We start from the raw sequence: 13,084 nt of genomic DNA on the forward strand, positions 1-13,084 counted from the left end.
GCTTGGACAAGGCAGCCAGGCAGGCCACAGTAACAGATCCACGTGATAAACCAAGAGGCAACTGCAGACCTCCCCAGACAACTTGCCTGAAGTGCCTGCCAAGGAGGCAGATGCTGCTGCTGGAAGAATATCTTCCACAGTTGGGCATCTGGGTTCAGTGCTTTCCACGTAAGGGAGAGGGATGGTAGCATCAGGCTGGCCCCTGTCTTCCCATTTAATTATTTCAACATCCATTTTATACTTTTGTAAATAACACATATTATCCTGCCTTTGTGTGGGAAAATAATAAGTAAGGAGAGGGGGGTCGTCTGTAATACATCCCCTCACAGGAGTGCCTACATGGATGGGTAAAGCCAGACTCGAGCTTGGCTGCCCTGTGCTCCAGCCTGGTCAGATGTGAGACAGCTCGGGTCTGGGAGTCGCAGAGCTGCCTTCCAGTGGCACGGAGCTCAACCTAATAAGCAGAGCAGGCTGAGATTCATTAATTTAACATTAATAAGCACAGCTTATTAGCTCAGGCACAGTGCTGTACAATGCAGGCGCACAGCTTCTGGAGCAGAGCTGTGTCTGCCCTCGCCAGCTCAGAGCATGGTACAGAGGACACAGCCAGGGTGTTCCTCTCTCCTCCCACATTTTGCATTAGTGAGGAAGGAGTATTTTGCAGAAGCCTCAGTGCAAAGAAAAATTCCTCCAGCCTTTTAGATTTTGGTGCTGGTTTAGACTGAATCTTTAAGCCGTTTGAACACCTTGTGCCTCTGTTTCCCAAAGGGTATATAACAGCCACCTCAAAGATGCTGCCGTAAAAGAAGGTTAAGTCCCAGTCACAAAATACTGTGGGGTCCTTAAAGAGGAAAATGCTCCTTCTGCCTCATTTGTATTTTTATGAGTAAATTATTAGGTACAAATAGTGATATATTGAATAGGGATTGGTTGCTCAGTTTGTGTTTGTGCAGAGAGACAGTACAAGGTTTCTGCACCATTTGATGTCCCGTATATCCCTGCAAGATAGGATCAGAAAGGTTTATCATGTTTTTTTTGTCTGATACCTAGTATTAGCTTACTGTGTTTGGGAGTAAAATTAACTGGAAAGTATGCAACATGAAAGAGTGAAGTCCTGGGGAACAACAGTGTTGTTTTCACAAATGTGTGGAATATCTCTATATGGGCTGTATACACCAAGGAAATATTCTGTAAGCGTGTTCAAATAGAACAGGCTGTTTTATGTAGCCCTTTACTGGGGAAAATCCTTACTCAGGTTAGATTTTGCTGTTTCTTTCATGTGTAAAGTATGATTTTTTTTGATGAGTAGTAGCATAATTTAAGTGCAAAGATGAACAGGGGACATTGGTGGGCTTTTTTTGGTCAAAAAACATTTTTGTTCATTAAAAGAGCAGGTACTGCAGCCCCAAGATTTGCTTTTAATCCTTCTCCCGTGGGCTTCATATGCTGCACTGTGACTTCTTGCCACTTCAGGGGGCTTGGTTTAAGAAAGATATATGGCACTGGTGTTAATCCCTGCTGCCAGGCCCTTCTCACAGACTCTCTCATCAGCTGCTTTGTCTGGATTTCTAAAGGAGGGTCCTTCCAAAGTGCATTTTGCATTATTTGTGCTTGATCTGCACCTATACCTGCAGACTGGATCGCTGCAGGATGAAACCACAGTGCAGTCTTGCTGCTGTCAGTGATTTAGGAAAACTGCAGCCTTTTGGGTGAAGGTTGGATTCTCGTGCTGATCTCCTGTGTGCCAGTGAGATGTGTGCTCTGTTGTGCTGTACAAAAGTCACAGGTTTACACAGTCCCATGCACCAGGTCTGCATGGCCCTGTTTTCCTACTCGTTTGTTAGAGAAGAAAGAAACGAGTAGGAGAAAGAGGGAAACGTGACAGAAACAGCATAACTGCAGTACTTGAGCTTCTCCCCATCCTTTGAAACTCAGTTCAGCACTTAGCAGGAACGTTTCCACCAGCAAATACAGAAATCACAATAACATCCCTCACACTGAATTAGTTTGCTGCTTTTTTTTTTTTGACTGATTAGAAACTTTTGAACCTCTTGTGATTTACAAAGAACAAACCTTGGGGTTAAGGAGAGCGGCACAAGATGCAAATGAGCGGTGAGGTTGGCACATTGTGTACATTGGCACCCCTCTTCTGAAAAGTATCCCTAAAAGTGATATAATTCTATGCTTTTTAACCTCTACAAACTAGTCTTGTTTCCTAGGTCAATATAAACAAGCACGTATACCCTATATTTACATAGTTTAAACATCATGTCATTGTGTACTGTGTATATAGAATCAAAGAATACCAGAATCATTTAGGTTGGAAAAGACTTTTAAGATCATCGAGTCCAACCCTTAATCATACTCTGCCAACTCCACCACTAAACTGTATCTTTAAGCACCACATCTATACGTCTCTTAAGTACCTCCAGGGATGGTGACTCCACCACTACCCTTGGCAGCTGTTCTGATGCTTGACAACACTTTTGGTGAAGAAATTTTTCCTAATATCCGATCCTCCGCTGGCACAAACTAAGGCCATTTACTCTTGTCTTATCGCTTATTTGGGAGGCGAGACCAACACCCACCTCACTACAACCTCCTTGCAGGGAACTGTAGACAGTGATGAGGTCTCCCTTCTGCCTCCTTTTCTCCAGGCTAAACAGGCCCTGTTTCTTCAATCGCTTCTCATAACACTTGTGCTCTAGACCCTGCAGCTTCTTTGCCCTTCTCTGGAAATGCTCCAGCAACTCACTGTCTTTCTTGTGTATTTCTTTATTCTCATTTACAGTGCCATGAGACCATTCTGACTGGCTTCTATCTTTTACATTCACAAGTTCAAGAGAATAAACCAGTTTTTATCTGGTTTTGATGTTTTCAGTATCTGTTCTACTGCTGCTTCTTTATCAATAGAGCGAAGTCTATGGAATAGTCCTGTCCTTCCCTGAGGGTCTGTAGCAGAGAAGGGTGACCATCTCCAGAGAGACTCAGATGATTGCTCTTATAATGTGCAGACCCCCAACTGGCCCAAATATTCTATTTTCCAACCTTCCATCACTCTGTACCACAGTACTGTGTCGGTATACCTTTAGCTTCTTTATGCCTTCTGCAGTGACACGGGTAAGGGCATGAGCTTATCTGGATAGCATCCACCTTCCTACCACATTTATAGAGTTGTAATCAATCTAATATTGTCTACCTATGCATTACAAAGTATTGATATTTTATTATCTGTATTTTAGTGGGGTTTTTGGGTTTCTTTTTTGTTTCTTAAAAAGCCTACCAGGCTTGGTCCAGTTTTGCCAGTTATTCTACACATACACGGCAGGAAACAATTGCTGTCCCAAACAGATTATGCTCTAAAAAGCCAAGGCAGACAAAGGAAGCATTATCATCATTTTGTAAACAAGGAACCAAGGCACAGAGAGATTAAGTGATTTACCCAAGGTCACCTAGAACATCCGGTCAAAGCCAAGAACTGAACCCACGTCTCCTGAGTCTCAATCAAGTGATTTAACTGTGAGATCAAAGACTTATTGTGTATACCTTATAGCTCTCCCTTAAGACGTGGTAGCAAAACTTTCTTCAAGTTGGGATCAACGCCCCATAGTGTGCAGTAAGTTTTATATATGGCATATCTGTGCTAAGAGCATGTACCTGCTTCTTGCTCTCAGGTTCTTCCCAGGAAAAAATTTCCCTTATTATTCTTCCTTTGGCAGTAATAAATTATCATCCTTCTCTGGATAAACCACCAAAAGAGAGAACGTCTGCACACGGTGCATCAGATGAAAATATAGAAAACTGTTTTTCTGCAAGGCCAAACTCAGTAATTTTATGGACTGTTAAAATCCTTCCAAGCTTAATGAAATGGGGATGCACAGACTTCATTTTGCAGTTTCAACTGGAAGCTGCAAAACAAGATAAGCAATCTACATCTCTTATATGTACATGCCAGGAGAATATAGCAGAAATGATCAGTATAAAGGCATCATTCATCATAAGCTCAAAGTTGTCTTTTATCTGGAGTCTTTATTACTCACTCAGTGGAGTCATTATATCATTCCTGAGAAGAACTACTCCTCTGTGTGCACAGAGTTTCCATGCAGCCCTAGATTCTGCTTAGTCCCTTCAATTTTAAGGGTAGTTTCACTAAAAAGTGATTGCACAAAATGGCTCTGGTTAGCCACACCACCAGGACAGCCATGGAGGAAGGAATAGGATCCTGCCCTTCGTGTACCTCTGTCTTCGAATCTGCAACTTCTCCCCAGTCATTCTGCAAGTCAAACAGCTGCAGGTTGGTTTCCAAATGAGCACGTGATCTATATATGTTTTTACTATTAATGCCGTGAAACACAAGAAGACAACCAAAAATGAACATGAGAACCTTGATTGACTTTTTTGTCTGACATTTCTTGCAAATGGAGCTCAAGGAGTGTGGAAACCACAGAAGAATGATAAGATGGGTTCTCATAGTGCCGTTTTTCTGCCTCTCTGGTATCTCAGAAACATTAGGAGAGCAAAAGTGCACTTGCAAATCTTTCCTCAGCATTTCTTAGATGTTCTGTGTGATCATAAGATTCCCCATGAGGCACAAGAGCTCGTAATGTATTTTCTTGGGTGAGGTTATTTCTCTCGCTACACGCCTCAATGAGGGAGTTTGAATAACAAAGATCTCAATGATGAAAATATGGTGATCAAAAGGTCTGTCGTTAGAGAAAGTCAAACCAGACTGGAGAAATGCAATGCTGGCACGTGTTGCATTTGCTGAATTCAATATCCCTGTGGCATAGTAATCTACTGAAGTGTCTGACTACATTGAAGGAAACAGAACTGTTTCGTTTTCCAGTGGAGGTATGATTAGGTTTTTTGCTTAGACATACTGATTTCTTGAGCAGGAATAGGATATACGTAGATATCATAAATCATGCTTAGTTTTGCCAAAGAATGTAATTATCTTTGGTGTTTTGGATGACGTTTCTAATAGGATTTGGACATCACGCGCCGATTCCTTTAAAAATTATTGTTCTATTAATACCACAGTTCTACTTACTTCTTTAGATGTTCAAAGAGGATTTTCATCGTGTCATAGTTTGGTGTAGGAAGCTTTTTTACCAGGTTCCTTATGGATTTGATGCGAGTGGTGTTGTCCTGGATTTCTAAAGCGGGGGAAATAAGAGAAAACAGCCACTTAAATGCCATATTACGACATTACTTTGCCCAGTACTGTATCTGATACCTTAACAAGAAAAGATATCATTAACATGTGGTTAAAACCATGATACAATGTCTTCTGCCACCTTAATAGAGAGCGAGAGTAATGTACAAGGATTTAAATTTCTTCTTAATCTTGAGGAAACATTTTCTGATTCACAGATTTATATTCTCATGCTTTCAATTTATTTTATTGGACTGTTAGACTATCATCCTGAGCAAAAATACTTGCAAGTAGTAAGGGATACACATTTTAAGAGCAAAATTCCACTTTGGAATTACATTTGTCCAATGATGCGGCTTCTGTGATGGATGCAGTTCCATGTAGTCCTTGTTGTCCTTTTTTTCTCTTCATAATTTAGTCAGCAATATTTATGTATCCCTATCCTTAATGTTATACCCCACCATGTCTGGAAATATAAAATAATTTGCTATTTTTTTTAGTCATGCTTTCTGATGATCAATTATTTTGAGAAACCACTTTAGTGTAGCCATTTTCTAATATCAGTTTAATATCACAACTGTAATTTCTGTAGGAAAAAAAAACTGTATTTCAAACTCACATTTAATAATAAAGAATGCAGTACTAAGATTTAATCTCTTCTGAAGTGATAGGAACATAGTTCTCCTTTTGTTAAGATATACCTTCCTGTTGATGATGCACCATTCATAGTTTCATGGGAAAGCTTTGACTGATATATTCATCGATTTGTATAAGATGTTGCAACTAGAGCAAAGTCATGTACAACTGTGCTTTCATTTAGGAGCAGATTAGATAAGGTGCCAGTAGGTCTGACGTAGGGAAAACATCTTGCATGTTACATGCCCTAGATAACCTGAGAATACTTTTCTGATCTTATCATCTATGATTTAATTATCACCTATCATTCTTCGTATATGTTCCTTTTTAATATTCATATTACCCTAGCACCCAGAGATCTCAATCAAGAATGAATCCCAGTTGCGGTAGGTGCTGCATAAACAAGCATTGTGATTAGTGCTTTGATTCAAAGGTTTCACCAGAAAAAAAGTTTCATACAAAAATTTTCTGCAATTGGACTCAGTTTAGAAATTAAAATTTCTCGGGTTGTATTCTTAATTCCTGTTGAAATTAATACTTCGTGCACACAGATATAGACCTATATCATTTATAATCTGAATATTTATGTAGCTATGAAGAACAAGATCTCAAAGGAGTCAATGTATAGGCATTATTTTCCAGTAAAAAAAACCCTCAGATTTTCACATGGATTTATTCTGTAGGAAGCCATGTGATTGACAATAGTGACAACGAAGTTACTCACAAGTGAAGAATATACTTTGTGTATATTTTCCTCTTGATCTGGTTTGACCTATACAGAGCCTCAGCTTCTGAACAGCGTAAACTCTCCCCATCTTGCAAACCAGCCATCCCTTGATGTTTTCTGCCACAAGCCATTAGTACTGTTTATTTTTGTCCTATAGATGATCTGTCCCGTGGAAAAATGACCGAAGCTGTAAACGAACACAATGTGAAATTGGCAGAAGTGAATTTATTGTAGGAAGAGGGCTACAAATTCTCTGGGCTTTTGATTTGTGCTGCTTAGTATGTACACATGCTTTTATCTTACTAGGGAAGTTCTATTCAGATTGGGGCTGTCCTGCCTGTACGGCGACTTCTCCGATAAAGTTTCTCAACTAGTACGTTTTGTAATTCTGTTTTCTCCTAAGAATTCAATGGACTTGAGTGGAACTGAAACACTGAGGTAAGCAAGGAAATATCACAGAGTAAAATTCATTGTGCTATCCTGGAAGGAAATGTTTCTTCCCTGAGTTGATTAACACATATACCAGCTTGGTAACCCCCTTCTCTACAAAAAAAAACCCTACCTCACAAAGGCTGTGCTTCTTCATAAGAAATAACCTAAAAGGCCAGTATTTATTTGCAAAGAAATTATTGAGAGAATGGCAAGGGTAGAAAGCTTTGGTTTAGGGCTTACTCTACCAAATTCATTAGTACTGATACACAAGGAGAAGAGTTGTTTAGGCAGGCACTAAAGCACAAAACCCGTAGAAATTTTGGATGAAATTGTTTTGTGAATCGGTCTATTTGTTAATTGCTAGTCTGTTGTAAAAGAAGAAAAAACAGGCAACATGTGGGAACTTTAGTCAGCATTTCTGAACTGGGAATGATAAACACCTCTGCCTGGCTCTGGCATTTATCAGTACTGAGATATTATTACCACATAGAGTCACAGCATGGTTACTGTTATCATCAAAAAAAAAAAAAAGAGCCAGCTAATCTTAATGGTTTGTAAAGCCGTTACCTGCACTGGTCTGACATTTATCACGATCATTTTACCACACGAGTCCTACATTGCAAAGGTATTTTATCTGGAAGGGACATCACTATGAATTATTATTTGCAGCTAGGTAGAAAATTGTATGTTGTAGATACCTTTTCTCATTATAAATCACAGTCACATTTCACCATTTCCCACACAAAGCTGCTGAGCCCAGGTTTTTTGCCATAACACTTAGTCTCGCTCCCTCTTGTAGCTCCATGAAAATATTGGGTACTCTTTCATTAAAATGGTTGATATTGGTGGGTTTTTTTAAATGTTATATACAGGCTTGATTTTTCTCTAGTATAAAAGAATTTATTTTTCCACTTGAGAAGCTGAAGAGGATAAACTGTTCATTTTTTTTATTAGAGCTTACTCTCACTTCATTTTTTTGTGGCTGGGCTTGTCTTTACTCTTGACCTTGTTGATGGAATATTTAACAGATCAGATGCAAGATCTTATGCTTCACTTGCAATACCTATGCATTCGCTTTCTTTCTGTAAATCTTTGAGTTCCACTTTCCTAGAAATTTTCCCCTTTCAGAATCCTAAGTAGGAAGATTTTTTAACTTAGGGTTTTTGTTTTTTTTTTTCTTGAGGTTTTTCTCTTTACAATCCTCAAACAGAGGGAGGAAATCCTTAATTGAGGGGTTGTATAAATCGTAGTGAAGAAGGTACCCCTGTCTTCATGCCGTATTATGAAGTCTAGCAGTACAGGGTGCAAAGGAAGGAAAACACTCTGAAGAGCTGTTAAATTCTCCAGCTGAGTCTAGAAAATGAAGCAGACCAGTTCTGATAAAAAGAAATAATATTATTTCTTCTTTTTATTGTAAAAATTGGTGAAAACCTGGGGAAAAGTTTCCCACTTGGGAAAGTTGGACTCTTTTCCCTATGAAGATTTCTGAAGGAAGAGTTATAGCAATCACATATATCAAATAAAGAATGAGAGGATGATTAATTCTTTCTGCATTTTGGGGGCAAAATACGGAAGATATAGGTGGTAATTGCAGCAGATCAAGGTGCTCCAAAGTGAATCACAGATGATTTTCCACGTAGTATTTAGCATTTGAGTTACAGTCTTTAAAAATCCTACTGACTGCCTTTAACAGAGCAAAACCGAGGAGATGTTCTCTTGTTTATATTTAAATGAAGAATGCATTGACAAAAAGCCCACTTAATATTATATAAGCTCTTTTGTAAATGAGCTTTGGATAAACATTTGAGCACAGAAGAAAACATGATGTGTCTGTAACATTAACAGTGGCTGGGTAAAAATGAGTGAAGAAAGTAACCTTTAACACTCCTGTCCATAAAGAATACTTAAGCAAATCCCAACGAATCTTTCTTTTAATCATTAATTTTAAGCGGATGTAGATGTTTACAACAAACCACTTTGTTTCAGAACAGGAAGTCCCGGGTTTATCTCCAATAACTCACGTTTGCTAGGAAGGGATGTATGTCTCTAACCTGACGTGTATTCATTATTTTGTAAGGTACTGGAGTCTGACCCATGACCCCCCTCAGACCTGCTGCATTATTCATGTCTGACTGACTTTCTATAGTTTTACCATAGTGCCCGTTTCCCTTTACCAGGCATTTCAGTGCCTTGTGTGTGTTTAATGTTAAATAGCATTTATGGCTCACATTAATGCCTAATTTTATCACGAGCCACGGTTTCTTTTTATGCTTTCGAGCCTCACAGCTGAACTGCTGAAAAAAACAGTGATTTATGATGCTGCATAAAATATCAAACTATTGATCTGCCACCTAATCTATGTCTTGTTGTTGGGGTTTTTTTTGTGAGCATGGTTTTCCCTGATTTTCTCACATGGCTCTTCTCACCTTGTTTTGTTTTTTTTGGATATGATTTCTGCTGTGGTTAAAACGTCACACACTGTTGCTACAGCAAAATCTGTCTGCCAAGAGTTTTTCCAACAATTCGCGGCTGATTCAGCTGCCGAGAGAAAGACAGGTCTCGTCTGGGGCTTTTTTTGGTTTGTTTATTTCATTTATTATTTTTTTTTTTTATCGGAATGGAGTGGTTTAGGTGGATTTTCGAGTGCTAATGAAATTGTGAGACTTATGGCTGTGGCTACAGCCAGCCGTAGTGTGGGCAGACGCTCTGCGAGCTTCCCCACTGTGCTGCTGTGCAAGCATCCCCGCTGTTATGTTTGCTATAGTTTTAATGTCTGTGAAAAATTCCTGATGCAACTAAATTATGTTCTGCCCTCTTGTTTGTATAAATAAACACCCGACTTAGCCAATTCATCTTGCTCTTGCCCATTTTAGAAGCTTGCCCTGTCACACAATGCTTAACCCCAGTCCTCGATAGCTTTGGTGTTATCAGAGAACGAAAACTTGTTTAAAAGAGTGCTCTGTTAACTTGATTTTTTTTTTTCAGAGACGCCAACTGCCTGAAACTCCACTTCATTTTCTGGAAGTCATGCCGGCTAATATACACATATTTTTATCTATAAATAGATGGATAAATCATTTCTATCACTTTTGGTGTCAGGTTATTTTAATGTTTCTGTATGCAACATAAAAGTCCCAATTTTAATCACTTGCAGTACACTACGGCTATCGTCTCATGCAGATAGATTGTAAAATATTTTCTTGTTTTAAAAAAAAAAAATCTATAAGAAGCATTCAAACTAACTAATGTTTGCTATAAGGAAAATAACCAATTTGTGATCTGAATTGATTTTACTTTTTATTCATGCCTCAGAAACAAACGTTGCAGAAGAAAATGAGAATTGCGTGAAACCTCTCTATATGGGCAATTGATAAATTCATCGTATGTGATATAAAGTGGAGTTTGCAATGAATATTCATACAACTTTTGCAAGCCATTAGCAAGACCCAAGACAATGAGTTTGCAACTCAGTCCCATTTAACAAAAATGTATGTGGAATTAATGGGAAAAAACCAGCACTTAAAAAAGTTAAACTTTAATGTATCAAACTCCAGGTGCCAGAGTTTGAGGGAAATAACCAATAATAGTCATTTTTTACATATTTGATGGGACTGATTATGCAATGTGCAACTCTAAATGGCTTATAGCACATTGTAGCATGGTTCCATCCCATTGGCTACAGTAGGGTGCAGGCAGATGGATGACAGTGACAAGGAGAGAAGTGCTTTTGCTTAGCCGTGCGTTAAGATGCCATCCAGAAGCTCTGTGCACTGCAGACACTTCATTAGGATGCCAGGATAATGGTAAACTACCACTCAGAGTGACACCCCATTTCCTGCTTACTGAGCTCTCCAACCTCGGCAGATGTCAACAATCTCACAGTGCTACAGAGCAGACCTAACTTTCCAGGCACTTTGACTCCAATTTTTTTCCCTTAACAGTGCCATACATTACATGCAATATGTAACAGCAAGTACCAAACAGAAAACAAAATTTGCTGCCCTAATTAGAACAAAGCAGCATCTGACTTAGGTACTGCATGCCCAGCGTACGTACAACCGGTTAGGTGGCATAAAAGAGGAATGATCTTTGTCAGTCAGTTTTGGGGGTTAATTAGACTTAGGACTTTGATAGTTAATGGATAGTCTGATCCCGACTGAAATGACTGTGCTTCATCGCTAACTTCTACCAAGCCTCAGAGAAATATGCTGAGCTCTTTCCTGGTATTTCATACACTATTACAGCCTTGCGTGGGGTTTTCTGCACAGAAAGAGCAGACTTGAGCATCTGGACGGTGTGATATTTTCTCTGCAAATGCACAACTCGAGGCCGTAACGCACCTCCCCAACAGCAGTTAAAGCCAGCAGAGAGACTGCGCTACGATACTTGACCTGCACTCCTTCCCAGAGAAACACAAATAGTTGCTCACACTTTCAAAGATTGTCTCCAGATACAGAAACAGTATCCGCGAGGTCACGATTTCTAATTCAATTCAATTTTTTTAACCTATCGGTGAGTTATTATATATATTTTTTTGATATCAAGAATTCTGTTTATTCTATGTAGAGGATTTTTCCCCACTCTTTTTTTTGGCTGAAGAGGTGATTTAGCAGTAGTGCTCTGCCCTACCACAGCGATGACCCTTCACTACTTAATTTTTTTGTTCAAAGTGATGGAAGCATGACAAGACATTACTGCCAGCTCCAGAAATGCCCACTCTTCTCTCTTTCACAGCCTCCTCTTGCCCCCACCGTCCATGCCAAGGGTGGTTTTGGTTGGCATCCCTCTGGTCCTCACCCATGTTGTTCAAATTGACACGTTGGCTGAGGATCTGGGGACGGGCAGTTATTTGGGGCAGAGAAAAACATGGCAGGTTAGAAGGATGCGCAGGGCTGAGGTGGCAAAGCATTTCTCAGATATCACCCTATGTGAATATTAGGATGCTGAATAGAAACCATTGCAGAACAACTGTAAATTTGGGGCTGTATCCTGTCACATTTATTTAGCTGTTGTCTGATTTCCCCAGGATAATTCCCACCAGAGGTCTGAGATGCACTCTGGTTTCGCTCAGTGGGAATGGCACCCTTGGCATTGCGGTCGAGAGGTGGGATCGGCCCCTTGTTGGCACCCCAGGAGAGATTCCAGGAAGGGTGAAAACTGGAGGGATCTTTTAGATGGTAAGCTGTAAATTTTTATGCTTTAAAAAAAAAAAAAAAGGACTTTTAAAATATGCTGGAAATAATTTTGTGAATATTCATTCTGGTAGTTTTGCTCTGCTCTGTCTAACCTTTAATAGATTAACCTCCAGCAAAAGAAGGAAGCAAGGAAGTTCCTTTCTCAGCTGACCAATATGAAGGGGTTAAAAGGATTCAATATTTTTAGTAATCAAAGAAAAGCATACATTTTATTCTTCCCTTTTTTTTTTCCCCTTCTAACTAAAAAAAAAGGAAAAAAAAAAAAGTAAACAGCATCTCCCCAAGGGAGATTTGGATTTGAAGACTGTTCATTATATCATTTGAATAAGACTAGACCTGGCCTTTTGACTTTGAACCACTACCAAATTTCAGGCTGTGAGGAAATTGTTCTACATTTCCTGACAAATTGAGTTAAGCAGACATTAAGTGGGCTTTAAGAAAACAAATGGCCATCTTTATCACAGGTGGACACTGATGGCTTAATGGGGCCTGGGCTGATTGTATCACTTCTAATGGCTTGACGGGAAGCATTAGGGTTTTTGCATAAAGAACTGGCATTGCGAACCCTGCTAACACAGACCTGTCAAGCGTTCTGTATCCCTTTGTGCATGGAAGCAGATGTTTGTATGTATACTATGAACTGGCATTAGAGCAAGCGACAGATGCCTGTATGAATGCCAGGTTTGTGAATTTTTACAGCAGGAGCATGTTCTGAGGAAGTGCAGCCCTGCCCTCTATCATAGGTAATTCCCAGTGGAACTTGCTAAATCCCAGCTATGTTTTCATTATTTGGTTTTCCTAGCAACTGGATGAATGCGTCTGTCCTGAAAATGCGAGAGATGAGAACGCTACCAAATTCTTACAAATTCGCACTACAGAGGCTGGTTTGAAGTTATTATTTTCTGCAATTTCCTTTTGCACCATGTAATCTAAACCAAC

General features: G+C 39.5%; 1 protein-coding gene and 1 long non-coding RNA gene across 9 annotated transcripts in view; one reads left to right on the plus strand and one right to left on the minus strand.

Annotated features, from left to right (window-relative positions):
- Positions 1–13,084, minus strand: part of ARHGAP15 (Rho GTPase activating protein 15) — a 329,586-nt gene that overhangs the window by 19,381 nt on the left and 297,121 nt on the right. For all 4 annotated transcript variants that reach the window (XM_054069943.1, XM_009558976.2, XM_054069945.1 and 1 more), the window contains one exon: positions 5,051–5,156. In XM_054069943.1, the coding sequence (XP_053925918.1) occupies positions 5,051–5,156 (106 nt within the window). The remainder of the gene's footprint in view (positions 1–5,050; positions 5,157–13,084) is intronic.
- LOC128852505 (uncharacterized) overlaps positions 6,406–13,084 on the plus strand; it is a 31,688-nt gene continuing 25,009 nt past the window's right edge. For 4 of the 5 annotated variants that reach the window (XR_008450380.1, XR_008450381.1, XR_008450382.1 and 1 more), the window contains exon 1: positions 6,406–12,127. This is a non-coding gene — a long non-coding RNA (uncharacterized LOC128852505). The remainder of the gene's footprint in view (positions 12,128–13,084) is intronic. The other variant, XR_008450379.1, reaches the window with a different exon arrangement.

The sequence above is a fragment of the Cuculus canorus genome, chromosome 6 (genome assembly GCF_017976375.1).
Source record: "Cuculus canorus isolate bCucCan1 chromosome 6, bCucCan1.pri, whole genome shotgun sequence".
NCBI classification, from domain to species: domain Eukaryota; kingdom Metazoa; phylum Chordata; class Aves; order Cuculiformes; family Cuculidae; genus Cuculus; species Cuculus canorus.